General features: G+C 39.7%; 1 protein-coding gene across 4 annotated transcripts; it reads left to right on the top strand.

Annotated features, from left to right (window-relative positions):
- Window positions 1–5: 5 nt before the first annotated feature.
- tfcp2l1 (transcription factor CP2-like 1) lies at window positions 6–7,499 on the top strand. 4 transcript variants are annotated; one of them, XM_046838889.1, is made up of 15 exons: window positions 6–376; window positions 1,254–1,402; window positions 1,888–1,961; window positions 2,576–2,681; window positions 2,933–3,039; window positions 3,146–3,298; window positions 3,460–3,570; window positions 4,063–4,157; window positions 4,588–4,648; window positions 4,747–4,840; window positions 4,929–5,019; window positions 5,131–5,213; window positions 5,326–5,468; window positions 6,602–6,653; window positions 6,848–7,499. In XM_046838889.1, exons 1-15 carry the CDS (start codon window positions 342–344, stop codon window positions 6,919–6,921), a joined length of 1,428 nt encoding a protein of 475 aa, XP_046694845.1. In that variant the 5' UTR covers window positions 6–341; the 3' UTR covers window positions 6,922–7,499. The 4 variants fall into 4 exon arrangements, 3 of the variants coding, with proteins under 3 accessions (XP_046694845.1, XP_046694864.1, XP_046694855.1); XM_046838908.1 differs by having other exon boundaries at window positions 6,875–7,499; XM_046838899.1 differs by having other exon boundaries at window positions 4,750–4,840.
- The last annotated feature ends 7,045 nt before the right edge of the window (window positions 7,500–14,544 follow it).

A 14,544-nucleotide genomic window follows, 5' to 3' on the forward strand; every position in this document is an offset into this window, starting at 1 on the left:
TTTTTCATATTTTAACTTAGGTTTTCATATGGTGTAGTTGTAGCATAGCTTTTAATGATCTGCCTTAGATTCAAGAATAGTGTAGGTGAACTGTGGCACGAAAAAAACAGCACGAATGCGAATCCTAATACACGAACCATGAACACTTCCCTGCTACATAGTCAGGCAGTACTCGGGTCTGTGGCTTTCAAAGGTCGCCTGGCTGGGTTAATAAGGTGGACGTCACCAGAATAAATACACTCGAGCACCTTAGTTTCAATACACGACGGCCAGTCCATGGTTTGTGTTCCCTCCTTCCCCTGAGGATACAAACCTGTTGTAGCTCTCTCTCTCAGCCAGACATGCTCCACCTGAAAGCTCAGCCCGCTTGTTTGAGGTAAGTTTCGGTCCTGTGGCTTTTACTACACAGTCTCTTCTTTCTCATGTTCTCTCATTAATCGCTGATGCTGAACTTTTGATGTCAATAAATAGCTTTAAACACAGTTCAAGGAAATGTGTGTTTTATTCTATGCTGGTTAAATACAGATACGTATTCGAATTGTTTCTCGAAAGGAAACGTGTTCTCTTACTGGGATTTGGTCAAACGGTGCACGATTATGTTGAAATGTATGAATTGATTTTAGTAGAACAACCCAAGCAAAACTGAATTACATATATGTAGCTTTATGTTAAGAGTTTTCATCATCTTTAAAAAGACGAGGCTGTAATTAGTACCACATGTGTTTCAACAAAGTGTTGAGCAAAGGCTGTGTTTACTTATGTACATGTAATTATTTGTATTTTCTTCGTCATAAATTTGCAAAGATTTCGAACAATTATGGACATTATTGGATATTGTTTGTAGAATTTTGAGGAAAATAATGAATTAATCTATTTTGGAATAATGCTATAACATTAAATATGAATGCTTGCACTGTATATAAACGAATAAGTGAAATGATGTAATAAAATAAAGAAGGAAAAACTATCTTTACAGTAGGATTTATTTTCAACAACATGGAAAAAAAAAAGTGTGCATTATGTATATATACAATCAACGTCCATTGTATTAGGAACACAACAGAAGACCACAGGTTCCACTACTGTTGAAGAACAGGAGTCTGAGGTTGTTATGAACACAGACTGGCAGAATGTTTTAAGTCTTAAATTCTGCCTATGTCCTCACAAACCTGTTGCAATGTCAACAGCTATGTAATAACAGAAACTCACTTTGTAATGAAATTAATAAATGGAAATGAATGAATATTTCCTAGAGAAACAGTAGCGCCACTGTTAAAGACTGGACTGGAGCAGCAGTCGGTCAGATCTGAGGCCAAACTGCCCCTCTTTCAATATATCTTGTGTGCGGCCACTTCTCCAGCTGTCAAACTGCATGAAGAATCTCTCACCTACCTCAACCAGGGTAGGCGATTTTCCTCAAGCACACACTTTCTTATTTAAAAAAAAAAGACCCCTTTCCCATATCATTGGTTACTATGAGCTTTAAAAGTGGATACAAAATTGTATTTGTATATTATTTAATTTAAATGTTGAAAGAAGGAGGAAATGGGTCACATGTTTCCATAAAACTGTTTCTCATTCACTTGTCTAATTGTTGTCCCTGAAAATAAAGGGACTATGTAAAAGAAATGGCTAATCAACTGTACATGCAAAATGTTTTGTTAACACATTAAATGTGCTGAATGTCTAAATTGCATCTTGATCATTTTCTTTTTTCCAAAAGCACAATGGTGGTAAAAATAAATGTATTTTAAAACTTACAACGGTTCTTTTAATATCCAAATGCATATAGACCTGACTGTTTGTTCAGATGAACTTGGTTTATTTTATAAAGGTTGGTTGAGGTTCATGGTGAAATTGACTCACCACCGCTTTATTTTAATGTAGGTCAGTCCTACGAAATCCGTATGCTTAACCGAAAACTGTTGAACGGTACCCATGAAAGAAGCAAATGGGTAAAGGTAAGTTAAAGATTGTCTGGTGTATGTGTTTGGGTTTATTTTGTTGTTGTTTTTTTAACTGGTCCACTGCTGTGACCTGATTTCATTATCTGTTTGTATATCTTGGGCAGGTGACTGCTCAACTGCTTACTGGAAATGTTTTTCCAGATAAGAACCAAATTTGAATTTCATTATGACCCCTAACTATAAAAAGCATCTTTCCAAAAAACCCACCTTCCTAGAGATTTAACAGTTGAAACTATTTATAATAAGTAAAAAATGTGCAAAATGACTGTTTCTTTAGACAATTGGATATGCATTTAGAATTTATTTATTATTATTTTCCATGTTTAATTTGCCTTGTTTTTTTTGTTTTTTTTTAACAAAAAAGGATGCAGCAGGTGACATTTTTGAAAGTGAGCACTAGTAGCTAGTAATAATAATAAATAATTCTTCCATTCATATGTAAATAAATTTACGTGTTGTTTGTTATGATTCTTTTTTTTTTTAAATCTATGCAGTAACGTGTACCTTCTGTAGTTTATCGTAATGGTATTTAGCATTGATGTATTCCATAAAATCTTTACAAGGATTATGCCATTCCCTAACTTAAAGCTAGTGTTGTCCCCTTCCAGAGCACCGTACGTGTGTTATTTCATGATCGGCGTCTGCGATACAGTGAGTACCAGCAGTTGGAGGGATGGCGCTGGAACCGGCCAGGGGACAGAATTTTGGATTTTGGTGGGTATTCATTAGTGTTTATATAGTTCAGAAAGAGTGTTTTTACAATTAAAGTTCCCAAGAAAGTTCTAACATTTTTAATGGATTGTTCAATACAAAATTAAATCTGACCAATGATTTTGAATGTCTGCTTTAGAAATAGTAGTTCAATATATCATAAAAATCCCATCTACCTTTATTCAAGTATAAAAATGCTCATCGAATCTGATGGCGTGTATTGTACAAAAAGCTGGTATGTTGCTTTTATACAGATACTACTCTCTCTGTGGGGATAATAGAGCCTCAAGCTAATCCACTGCAGCTTAACACTATTGAGTTCCTCTGGGAGCCTATAAAAAATGCTACAATATTTATTCAAGTAGGTTTCTTTACAAAAACTTAAAAAGTACACATTTTACTTACGATTGTAACACTGACTTTTAGGCTGGATTTTTTTTTAAATATCATTTATATTTTGATTTTAGGTCAACTGTATTAGCACTGAGTTTACTCCCAGGAAACACGGTGGAGAGAAGGGAGTTCCCTTCCGGATTCAGGTAGATACTTTTATACAGAATGAGCATGGAGAATATCTGGAGCAAGTGCACTCTTCCAGCTGCCAAATCAAAGTCTTTAAGGTATAGTAAAAACTATTGCCTGTGTACTGCTAAAGATCTGTTTGTTATATTGCGTCAAATTCATATTTCTAAATGCACAGGGCTTCAACATGATGCCGTAAAGTATGAGGGCTTGTTCACTGTAATGTTTTGTTAACTCGACTCCTTTCACTGTTGTCCAGCCAAAAGGAGCAAGTCGCAGACTGAAGACGGACAGAGAGAAGATTGAGAAAAAGAGTCCTCAAGACAAAGAAAAATATCAACAATCATTCGAAACTACCATTCTTACTGAGGCAAGCTATGTAGCAGGATTTTGACTTGCTAATCTGAAGTTTCTCAATGTATAGTGTTTGAAGGAATGGGGTCAAATATACACAAATAGCAACACCAATTTACCTCTGGCTAATAAGTAGCTCAGTGGTTAAGGCATTAGTCTCTGGATCGGTAGGTCACAAGTTCAAATCCCAGCACCAACAAGCTGCCACTACTGGGCTCTTAAACAAGGCCCTTGACCTTCAATTGCTTGGCTTTAAGTCACTCTGGATAAGGGCATCTGCCAAATGCCATGAATGTGTTTTAAAAGGTTATTATGGGAAAACTTCTCTTTCAGTATTTCTAACTCTGTCTGTCTGCATCTCTCTCTTGCTCTCTCAGTTGTTTCAGTCAGGCCCAGACAGCAGTTACATAAGAGTAGAGACATTGATATGTGAACAACAAATAGAACATGTTCAAGGGTTTCTCACATCGGTGAAGGAGGCAAACAAACATTTCTTCCACATTTGCAGTGTTCTCCCTGGCCAGATGAACCATCTATCAGCATTGTGAGCAGCAGCCTGTTTCCCATGTGCAACATCTCTACTTCTCAATACTTTACAGATGGGTAGGTTTTCCCCATGATTAACCAGTGTTGATTTCATCCACAAATTCATTATTTTTTTGTCAGGGTTTTAAAGATTGTTTAATTGCAAATGAAAATCTAATGTCTGCTTGTATGTGGGTAATTATAAGGAATTTACTGCAGTACATTTTGTACATTGTGGCACAATTGTTTGTGCAAGATGGTTTTTTCCACACAATGAAAGAGAACTGATTGCAATAAATCATCATACATACGATAACTTTTGTAAGTTAAATAGGTAAATTAAGCTCTGTGTGGTGTAAAATATGGATTGAGGAATATTATAAGGTTTATGTCATACATCTTTTCAAATGGATTGAGTTAGCCTTTGTGACTAAACATCTTCACTTAATGTGTATTGTGTATACTGGATTCTGGATAAGCAACTAAGCCAGCCCTTTCACCTTGATAGAGATGATGCTGACTGCTCTCCAACCCAGCAGAGGGAGCTATTCCTGCCCAGCTGCTCTGCTGTAAGTATGACAAACTGCTCATAATGTTAATGTACTGCTGTTTACTGATAGTGGATGGTAACTTAATTACAGGGCCTCTTCTTCTTTTTGCAATGTAGCAGCTTGTGCCATCACTGTCCCCTCAGGAAGCACAGGAGTGGCTTCACCGGAACAGGTTCTCATCATTCTGTAGGCTTTTCTCCAACATCTCGGGTAGGAGTCTGTATTCTTTTTCAGTTGTATGCAAGTTTCAAAGATCCTTACAAGACTATCTATATTTTATATTGGATATCTATTGTAGGTGCTGATTTGGTTACGATGAGCAGAAATGACTTTGTTCGGATCTGCGGCCCTGCTGATGGGATCCGTCTGTTCAACGCCATTAAAGGGAGGTGGGTCTTTTAAAGGACAAGTTTCATATAAGTTATTTCCAAACGTGTTAAACTAAGCCTGTAACTTTACTTTGTTGTCTGGTTGTATAATATGCTTCTTTTATGCTGTAGGTGTATTCAGCCACGCCTCACAGTGTATGTTTCCCTACAGAAGATCAAACATCAGCCAAACAGCAAGCCAGGCAGAGATGATGGTAAAAAATAAAATCATGAAATATAACAAATTTTACAAATGGACAGGATTGGAATATATACAACATAATTTATGAGTTCTTCCTTGTTTTTCTTTATTCTTATTTTTCATAGTGTACCATGCCTTGCCTTTGGAGCACTTAACTCTGTTTGAGCTCACAGAGAAGATAGCAGGTCTATACAGTGTTCCAGTGCAACAAATCTGCCATGTTTACAAACAAGGGCCAATGGGGATATACGTCCTGGTTTCAGATGAGGTGAGATCATGTCCCAGTGGATTAAACAGTCAAGACGTTCTGCCTAAAATGATAATCTGGGCAAATGGTAGCTCAGTGTTGAAGGTGTTGGACCAAAAGTTTGTGAATCCAAATTCTAGCTACCAAACCGCTACTGTTGGTCTCTTAACCAAGACCCTCAGCTGATCAATGAAAAAAAATGAATAATTGTAAGTCGCCTTGCAAAATGCCATAATGTAAAAAAAAAAAAAAAAAAATGTAAATATAATCCGAATTAGTTATGCATTTTGTACATTTGTAATGGATTTTTAATAACTACTTCCTGAGGTGCTGTATTCTACTAATACAGCAGTTTACTAATAACTTTTTTAAAAATTATTATTATTATTATTATTATTATCACTGACAATCGAGTAGTAACAATTTGTTGCTCAGCAGGTTTTTTTATTTTATTTGATTTATTTATTTATTATTTTTTTAATGCTTTCATGGTACCTGGAAAGTGCAAAGTCCTCTGTCATTTCGATTTTGCTGAGTTTAAACACTTACCTATGGAATGTACCGGCTGTAACCAAATGCTGACACTAAGGAGTTTAATTGTCTACTAGCATTCTTCTGTGTTAAACATCAACATGTTTTTGTGATCTATTTATTATTACAATTAAATTGTATGGCTCATCCCTCCTTAAGTCCTTGTGAGTAAGCTGTTATTATAGAAACAACAGCATATTAGAATTAGTACAATAAGATAAACTTATGTAAATTGCAGCTGTCACTCTTAAATCTGTTCTGTTCTAGAAAATTAATCAACGCCTTCTAACCAATCAAAAAAAGTAACAGGATTGCATAACACTAATATATTATAAGCTTATTGGATGTACAATTAAAACCAACTAATTATGAATGCACCTCCAATAATGAAGGTTCGAGAATTTTGCAGCAGCAGTTGTGTCTATATCGTGTATATATTAAACCTAGGTAAAGGTCTCTATTACAGGCAGTTTTTTAATGTCATGTTTAAGATCAGGTTGCACCAGGATTATTAGTTAGCAATAATCACTGGATCATATATTTGAAATGAACTAGGGTCTCTCAAATCTACCATATTTTGTTTTTATCCTGTAATAAGACTTACTCATACTACTCTTTTTCAGATGGTGAAGAATTTCACAGAGGAAACAAGATTCATAATAAGTGCTCTTAAAGGTAATTCCAAGCCTTGATCCTAAATTTTCCCAAGCTTTTGTCGTATAAATCACCACACACAATTACTTCAGTAATACAACAGTATGGTTAGAGTTTACATACCAGTACATATTAAACAATACCTGATATACTTGTTGTGTTTAGAGTTATAATTAACATTATAAAAACATCTACTGTTGTCTCCTGGTTTGTAGTTAATGCTGACTGTATCTGTTCCTCAGTGATGATGGATGAAAGTAACGAGGGGTACCATGTTATACTGAAGTGACCTTAGATCAGACCTTGAGGAACATTGTTTTTTCCCTCTTTATTTATTTATTTTTTATTATAATTTTTTGGTCATTTTGGCCATGTTTGGTCATTTATAGTAATGTGCCACAATGCCATCATTAAGGCAATATAACAGTTTTGAACTGATATCAGTAGTTCTGCATCAACTGTGTAACATTACAAGAAGATTAATGGCATTTGACTTCCAGGACTGATGCTAAAAAAATTAATGCAGCGTTAAACAATCTCATTATGCTGTCCAGATAATTGATAGTTTAACTCAGGTCAACTGTGCAGTTTGTTTTTTTGCACTGTAACACACTGCTGATTTTTACTTTTTGATTTGATTGTGTTTTTCTTTTTTTCATTTTGTTAGAGTTGTCATTGTAATTTTTCTTATTATTAGCTATTTGTATTTTAAACAATGCATTGTAAATCAAATTAACACTGTCAGTTTTGTGTTAAGAATGTGTAGGTTTTATTAAGATTATATTTAAAAGGTCAATTCAACTGTTTATTAAGCAGTTGTTACCATTGTACCTTTGTGGATTTTTAAATAAAATGTTTTGCTCTGTATTTTTGATTTCAAAATTACAATTATGCATAAAGTGAAACTATTTAATGATTAGCCTAAGGTAGAGCTGGTCTCTCTCTCTCTCTCTCTCTCTCTCTCTCTCTCTCTCTCTCTCTCTCTCTCTCTCTCTCTATATATATATATATATACATATATATATATATATATATATATATATATATATATATATATATATATATATATATCGCCCGATTATAGGCCCAGATTATAGGGTTATTTTAGCTGTCCTTGAAAACAACTCAAAGTTATTATGATGTTTTACGAATGACAAATTTAAGGTGAGGTATCCTGTGCATTTTATTGAAGTTCAAACAGGAAGTTTATAATTTATACTTCACCGGAAACTATCTGACTAAACTTCAGATTTCAAATGACAGCTACATACTACAGAAAGTAAGAACATTAAGAACATCCTTATTAAAAAAAATAGCAACATGTGGCAGCATCCCTTATATAAAAGACAAACAAAATTGTAGAAAAATAAATTAGATATAACCATAAAACGTTAGGTTACCTGTATGTGCTTTCTCAAATTTGACGGCGAATTCTTGAAAGCCAGTACTTTTTTACAACGATAATTTCTAACATTTCCCTTATATATGGCCATGGGTGTTAAGGAATGTCTTTGTTTTTATTTATTTTCACATCAGTGACTCCCTCTGAATTTACATTAACCAATCCTCTTGTTGCCTTGCTCATTGTTAGCTCCACTAGCCTACGTCTACGTCTGATAGCCAGGAAATAATACACCAGTGATATGGTGAAAAGGCCGTGCAATGATAGAATGATGGGCTGGAAACAGCGCTCAATGAGAAGAAATAATACTAAAAGTAACGAGGCTGGTTTGAAAATGTAAGAACTAGAAAGTACAGATATTTGTGTCAAAATGTAATGAGTGAAAGTAAAAAGTTGTCCGAAAAATAAATAATGGAGTGTATACAAATAAAAGTAGACCCTTTACAGATTCCAATCTTTAAGATTAAAAAGACAGTGTAATTTAAGTTCGCTTTCACATTATGAAGAAAGTAATTCCACAAAATGAGCGGTGGTTGTCCTGCATCATAATAAACAAGCTACAGTTAGTCCAGAATGCAGCAGCCAGAGTTCTCACAAGTTCGAGTAAATACAACCATATAAACACAATCTTTTTAACCCTTCACTCGCTACCAATTAAGTTTTGAATCGACTACAAACTATTGCTACTTACCTACAAGGCCCTAAATGGTTTAGCTCCCATGTACTGTATCTATCCAGTCTTCTAACATGCTAAAATTCATCATGCGCATCCATCAAAGCATTCTCACATTTAGCTCCTAAACTTTGGAACAGTCTTCCTGACAGTGTTCGGGGCTCAGACACACTCTTCCAGATAAAGCACATATTAAAAACTTATCTTTTTAGCAAGACCTACACATAACACATCATATCATAACCTTGTGCTCCAGTACATCTGATCAAATGCACATTATCAACTTGTGCTTGGTAATATCATGAACAGCAGCTACGCTAATTCCTTTCCACTGCTTCTCTTTCTCTACCCATCTCTTAGCATCCTGAGGTTGCGCCAGCTCCAGTCGATCTCTTTCAAACATTCGTTCGGTATCTCACTATGGGAATCGCCTCAGGCGTGACCAATCCTGGAAGCATCAATCACACCACGTCTGTCGGCTGACAGACCAATCACGACAGTGATGCGGGATCCCGCCTCCCTATATACACCGCTGCTAACGGTCCCTGCCTCATTCTTGTTCTCTTCCCTGTGAAGATCCTTTAGGAAGCTATCCTCAGCAGTTCCTCTAGGATTGGTCGCTTAACTGTTCACAGTCGGGCCGTTAAGGTATGTCTTCGAGCGCGGCTGCTTATTGAGGGGAATATTCACTGTCAAAGCGGATATTCACTTCTGCTGTTTCTTTCTTTTCTTTCTTCCTTTTCACCTCGCGCTGAGCGTATAGTGAAATATCATTCGAGACCCGTTTTTCGAGAAGCACGTTGTGGTGATCTCGTTTTTCTTTTCCGGTGTTTGCACCTCCGTTATGGCGAATGCGAGCTCATCTGGTTGCACGGCGGCAGGGAAAGATCAATCCCGACCGTGTGCATGCAGGTCCATGATCTCGGCTAAAGACTCTCATCCCTTGTGCATCGTGTGCTTAGGAGTACGACACGCACAGGCTGTGCTCGCTAACCCCGAATGCTGCCCGCACTGCGCTCGCTTCCCGTTAAGGGTTCGGGAGCGTCGAATGCGAGTCGTGGCCACGAATAAAGGAGACCCCTGTCTCTCTCCACTGCCCGTGGTACAGTGTAGCACAGTGTAGCTGGGGAGAGTTGATGGACGAGGTGTCTCCTGGCCTTCCTTCACTCTTCGAATCGAACCCTTTAGTGGGTGACAAGGGTGAGGAAGAGGAAGATGACGAGGTTGCTCATTTTTTGGAGGAAGATTTGGAGGACGACGAGGAGGATGCTATCCTTCAAGTGCTACAGGCCCTTCCCCTATGCCCGGTGAGCTGGACCTCGTGGAGATGTGTAGAAGAGCAGCCAAAAAGCTCTTCATCGAATGGCCATCTCAGCAGGTGCATCATGACGCTGAAAGGGATTTGGATGACGGGAAGAGGCTGCCATCGAGCACTTCCCCAGTTAAGCAGCTGAGTCCTGCTGTGCCGGCGTGTGTCACAGAAATGCGTCGTTTTTGGGACAAACCCTTCTCACATAGAGTGCCCGTTAAGGGTTTCTCTAGACTGGAGGTGCACAATATGGAGGATTTGGGGATGTCCAACCGCCCCCTGCCACCCCCTTTACCCTAATCGATGAGCTGCTCTATCCTCCTCCTCCCCTTCTCTTCCAGGCCGTACAGAGAGGCTGTCCACCTCTCTTTTCCAGAAAATCTACCGCTCCTCGGCCCTGGCGGTTAGAGCTCTGAATGCCACCTCACTGCTCACAGCATACCAGGCGGAGCTCATGGAAGAGATGGGGAGGCAGATTGATGCTGGGTCACCCGACTCAGCTTTGTGGGAAGAGATCTGCGTCATTGTGGATCTCAACCTGCGGTCCAGAGCTGCGGCCACAAGTTCTGCTTGGCGTTCATGTGCAGTTCATCCTTGGGTTTTATCCACAATACAGCAGGGATATTGCCTGCAATTTGCCGTGAGACCAGCGCTCTTCAGCGGCGTGGTTTGGTCAACGGTGGAGGGCGAATCTGCTCACGGTTTGGAGGACGAAATAACCTCCTTATTGAGCAAAGGGATAATTCGATCGGTGCCATGAGAGAACAGCCAGCTCGGTTTTTAGTCCCGGTACTTTGTCGTTCCCAAGAAAGGTGGGGTCTCTGTCCCATTCTGGATTTACGGAACCTCAACAAACACCTCAGAAAGTACAAGTTCAAAATGCTCACATTGAAAGCTTTGTACAGTGTTATTCGTCACAGAGACTGGTTTACATCAGTGGATCTGAAGGACGTATTTTCACATAAGCATTTATCCGGCACACAGGAAATTCCTACGCTTTGCCTATCGGGGCACAGCCTATGAATATTTGACGGTTCCGTTCGGGCTGGCTCTAGCTCCATGGATCTTTACCAAATGTGTCGAAGCTGCACTGTTACTGCTAAGAGCAGCGGGTCTCAGAGTGTCAGCGTATTTGGACGATCTCCTCCTCTGCGCTCTATCACGGCAGCAAGCGGAGGTGGATACGAGTGTGCTTCTGTCTCACCTGACTGGCTTAGGCTTCAGAATAAAGGAGACAAAAAGCTGTTTGGTGCCCACACAGGAAATAATCTACCTGGGTCTTAGACTGAACTCAGACCTGTATCAGGCATGGTTACGGCGCAGCACTTATGTCCGAAGCGCCACCTCAATCTCAGCTCTCCATCACTGGAGAAATCGCGCTTTTCTTGAGTCGGGAACCCCGCTGGGAGTTGTTTTCCTGAGAAGAGTAGTGACGACGGATGCGTCGCTCACGGGTTGGGGTGCGGTGTGCGAGGGCAGGATAGCGAAAGGGAAATGGCCTGTTTCGCTTCGGGGCGCGCACATAAACTTTCTGGAGCTGTTAATGGTGTTTCTAGCTTTAAAACATTTTGTGCAGTTTCTTCGGAGTCACCACGTATTGGTCAGATCAGACAACACGACGGCGGTGGCATACATAAATCGCCAGGCCGGAACGCGTTCTCCTCAACTTCACAGTCTAGTGCGAGATCTCATAGTGTGGGGCATGGAGCATTTCCTATCGCTGCGAGTGACTCATGTGCCGGGAGTGATGAATGCGGGGGCGGATCTCTTGTCCAGGGAAAATCCCCTGTACGGGGAGTGGTCTCTCCACCCTCAGGTGGTGAACCTGTTATGGGAGAGATTCGGCCGGCTGCCGTAGATCTCTTCGCCTTGCATGAAAACATCATTACCCTCTATTGTTCACCTATGGGTGTGGATGCGTTAGCCCACCCGTGGCCAAACGCTCTGCTTTACGCATTCCCTCCCCTGAGTTTAATCGTGCCGACTCTAAAGAGAGTAAGAGAAGGCGGTCACTCTGTAATACTAATCGCTCCAAACTGGCCAGGAAAATTGTGGCTGACGGAGATAACTCCTGCACGATCGTCCCTGGCCTCTCCCGTTGCGCAGAGATCTCCTCTCACAAGCATGCAGAGAGATTTTTCACCCCGCACCGGACAGAGTAGCTCTCTGGGCCTGGCCCGTGAGAGGATGAATCTCAGTGTCACTGGTTTGCCTCCGAGGGTGATTGAGACGATTCAGAATGCGAGAGCAGCTTTGACGCGCTCTGCCTATGATAAGAAATGGAGTGTGTTGAACTATGGTGCGCTCAAAGACAGATTATCCCTTTTCACTGTTCTATGGCAGAAGTGTTGTGCTTTTTGCAAGAACTTTTGGATAAGGGCAGGGCGTTTTCAACCGTTAAGGTTTATTTCGCTGCTGTTTCTGCATTCCACATAGGAATTGGCGGTAATGCTATTGGTCATGTGCAGGTTTATGAAGGGAGTGCGGTGCCTGAACACGTTCTCAAAGCCGCTGGTTCCGCTGTGGGATCTGTCTGTGGTCCTGAGCGCGCTCTCTCAGCCTCCTTTTGAGCCGATAGAGAGTATTGATTTAAAGCTCCTGTCGCTGAAGGTTGCTTTGTTGTTGGCTATTTCTACCGCGGAGCAGGTTAGTGAACTTCATGTTTTGTCAGTTCATTAATCCTGTATGCGTTTTGCTATGGATTTCTCGCGAGTGATTTTGAAGACTAATCCAGCATTTATCCCTTAGGTGAGCGAGTCAGCTTTCGCCTGCAGACAGGTGGATTTAATGGTTTTTCATCCGCCTTCTTTTTCCTCAGCGGAGGAGCGGCTTCACTGTCTGTGTCCTGTCTGTGCGTTACTTCACTATGTTGACAGGACAAAGAATTGAGACGGAGTCATAAGCTGTTTGCTTCATGGGCTGATTCTCGTAAAGGAAGACCTGTTTCCCAGCAGCGCCTGTCCCATTGGCTCGTGGAGGCTATTATATTGAGTTATAATAGTGTGGGTCTTAGCCCTCCAGAAGGACTGAGGGCTCATAGTACCCGAGGGCTCATAGTACCCGTGGCTTGGCCACTTCGTGGGCACTTTTTATATATATATATATAGAGAGAGAGAGAGAGAGAGAGAGAGAGAGAGAGAGAGAGAGATGTATATATATGTGTATATGTATGTTTGTGTATGTATACGTGTATATGAAAGGGAATGACAACGGATGATGGAAACATTGTGGATCGGATGTTTGTCATTTCTCACACGTTTCCGCTCTCTTCGGTGAGAGGGATAATTTCATTTTATCACATCACTGAGTTGGTTGACACCTGCTTTGGACAGCATATCTGCAATACAGGAGTTGTCTATATCCCATAGTGAGATACCAAACGAATGCTTGAAAGAGAACTTTAGGTTACTTACGTAAACCCGGTTCTCTGATAACAGGAGTGAGGTATCTCACTGCTCTTCCCTCCTTGCAGTGCACGGACAACAGTTATGTGAGAAAGAGGCAGGGACCTTTAGCAGCGGTGTATATAGGGAGGCGGGACTCCCGCATCACTGTCGTGATTGGTCTGTCAGCCGACAGACGTGGTGTGATTGATGCTTTCAGGATTGGTCACGCCCGAGGCGATTCCCATAGTGATATACCGCACTCCTGTTATCAGAGAACCGGGGTTACGTAAGTAACTTGAAGTTTCCCACCTTATGAAGATTATGGACCTTTTAAGAAGTAGACGCCGATAGAAAGATAGAAAGAAAGAAACCAGGTGTATATATATCCACAAACTTCTATATTGCACCGTTTTTGTTAATGGCACCAAGTGTGCAATTGTGGTGTCATGAGCAAAAACCTTTCAATATGAAAGTTTGTGGATATATACATATTTGGTCAGTATTACAAATTATAAATTAAATCATGTTTTTTTAGACAAAATGACAAAGCCAAATTAAATTAACAATAATATTTTCTGAGTAACTCTCATTACATCATTTTTAAAAGTAACAATCAATATGAATACAAGAACATGATCCACACAGCAGTGATCCTATTTGTTCTTAACCCTGTTCCCTTAAGGCTCTCTTACTGCACTACATCACATCCTCACTGTATCTGTACAAACCATATCTGTTTCTTTAATAAACACATACACTGTTATATACTGTGTATCTATATTTATTTTCTTATTTCATTTAAAATGTAAATTGCCTTTAGTATACTTTTTACTACTTTTTTATCTACAACACATAATACAGAGATTAAACAAAAATGTGGATCAGGCCCAGAGGACTAGTTTGAGAATTTTTACTGATAAATGTGCATTTTCTTTCAAATAGGGCAGCTAGATAAATCCTAATACTGATCCAAGTAGTGGGCACATGTACTTGTGAACAAAACTAAACTCTGCAGTCATACTGCACTTATATACTGCATCCACTTTGTTGTTTGTTCAAATCCCAGTACTACAGAGCGGCTTTGCTGGATCCTGAAAGAACCCAATTTTGTGTCAGATAAAATCATCAACCAGTAAAGCAAA

The sequence above is a fragment of the Silurus meridionalis genome, chromosome 3 (genome assembly GCF_014805685.1).
Source record: "Silurus meridionalis isolate SWU-2019-XX chromosome 3, ASM1480568v1, whole genome shotgun sequence".
In the NCBI taxonomy this organism is placed as follows: Eukaryota; Metazoa; Chordata; class Actinopteri; order Siluriformes; family Siluridae; genus Silurus; species Silurus meridionalis.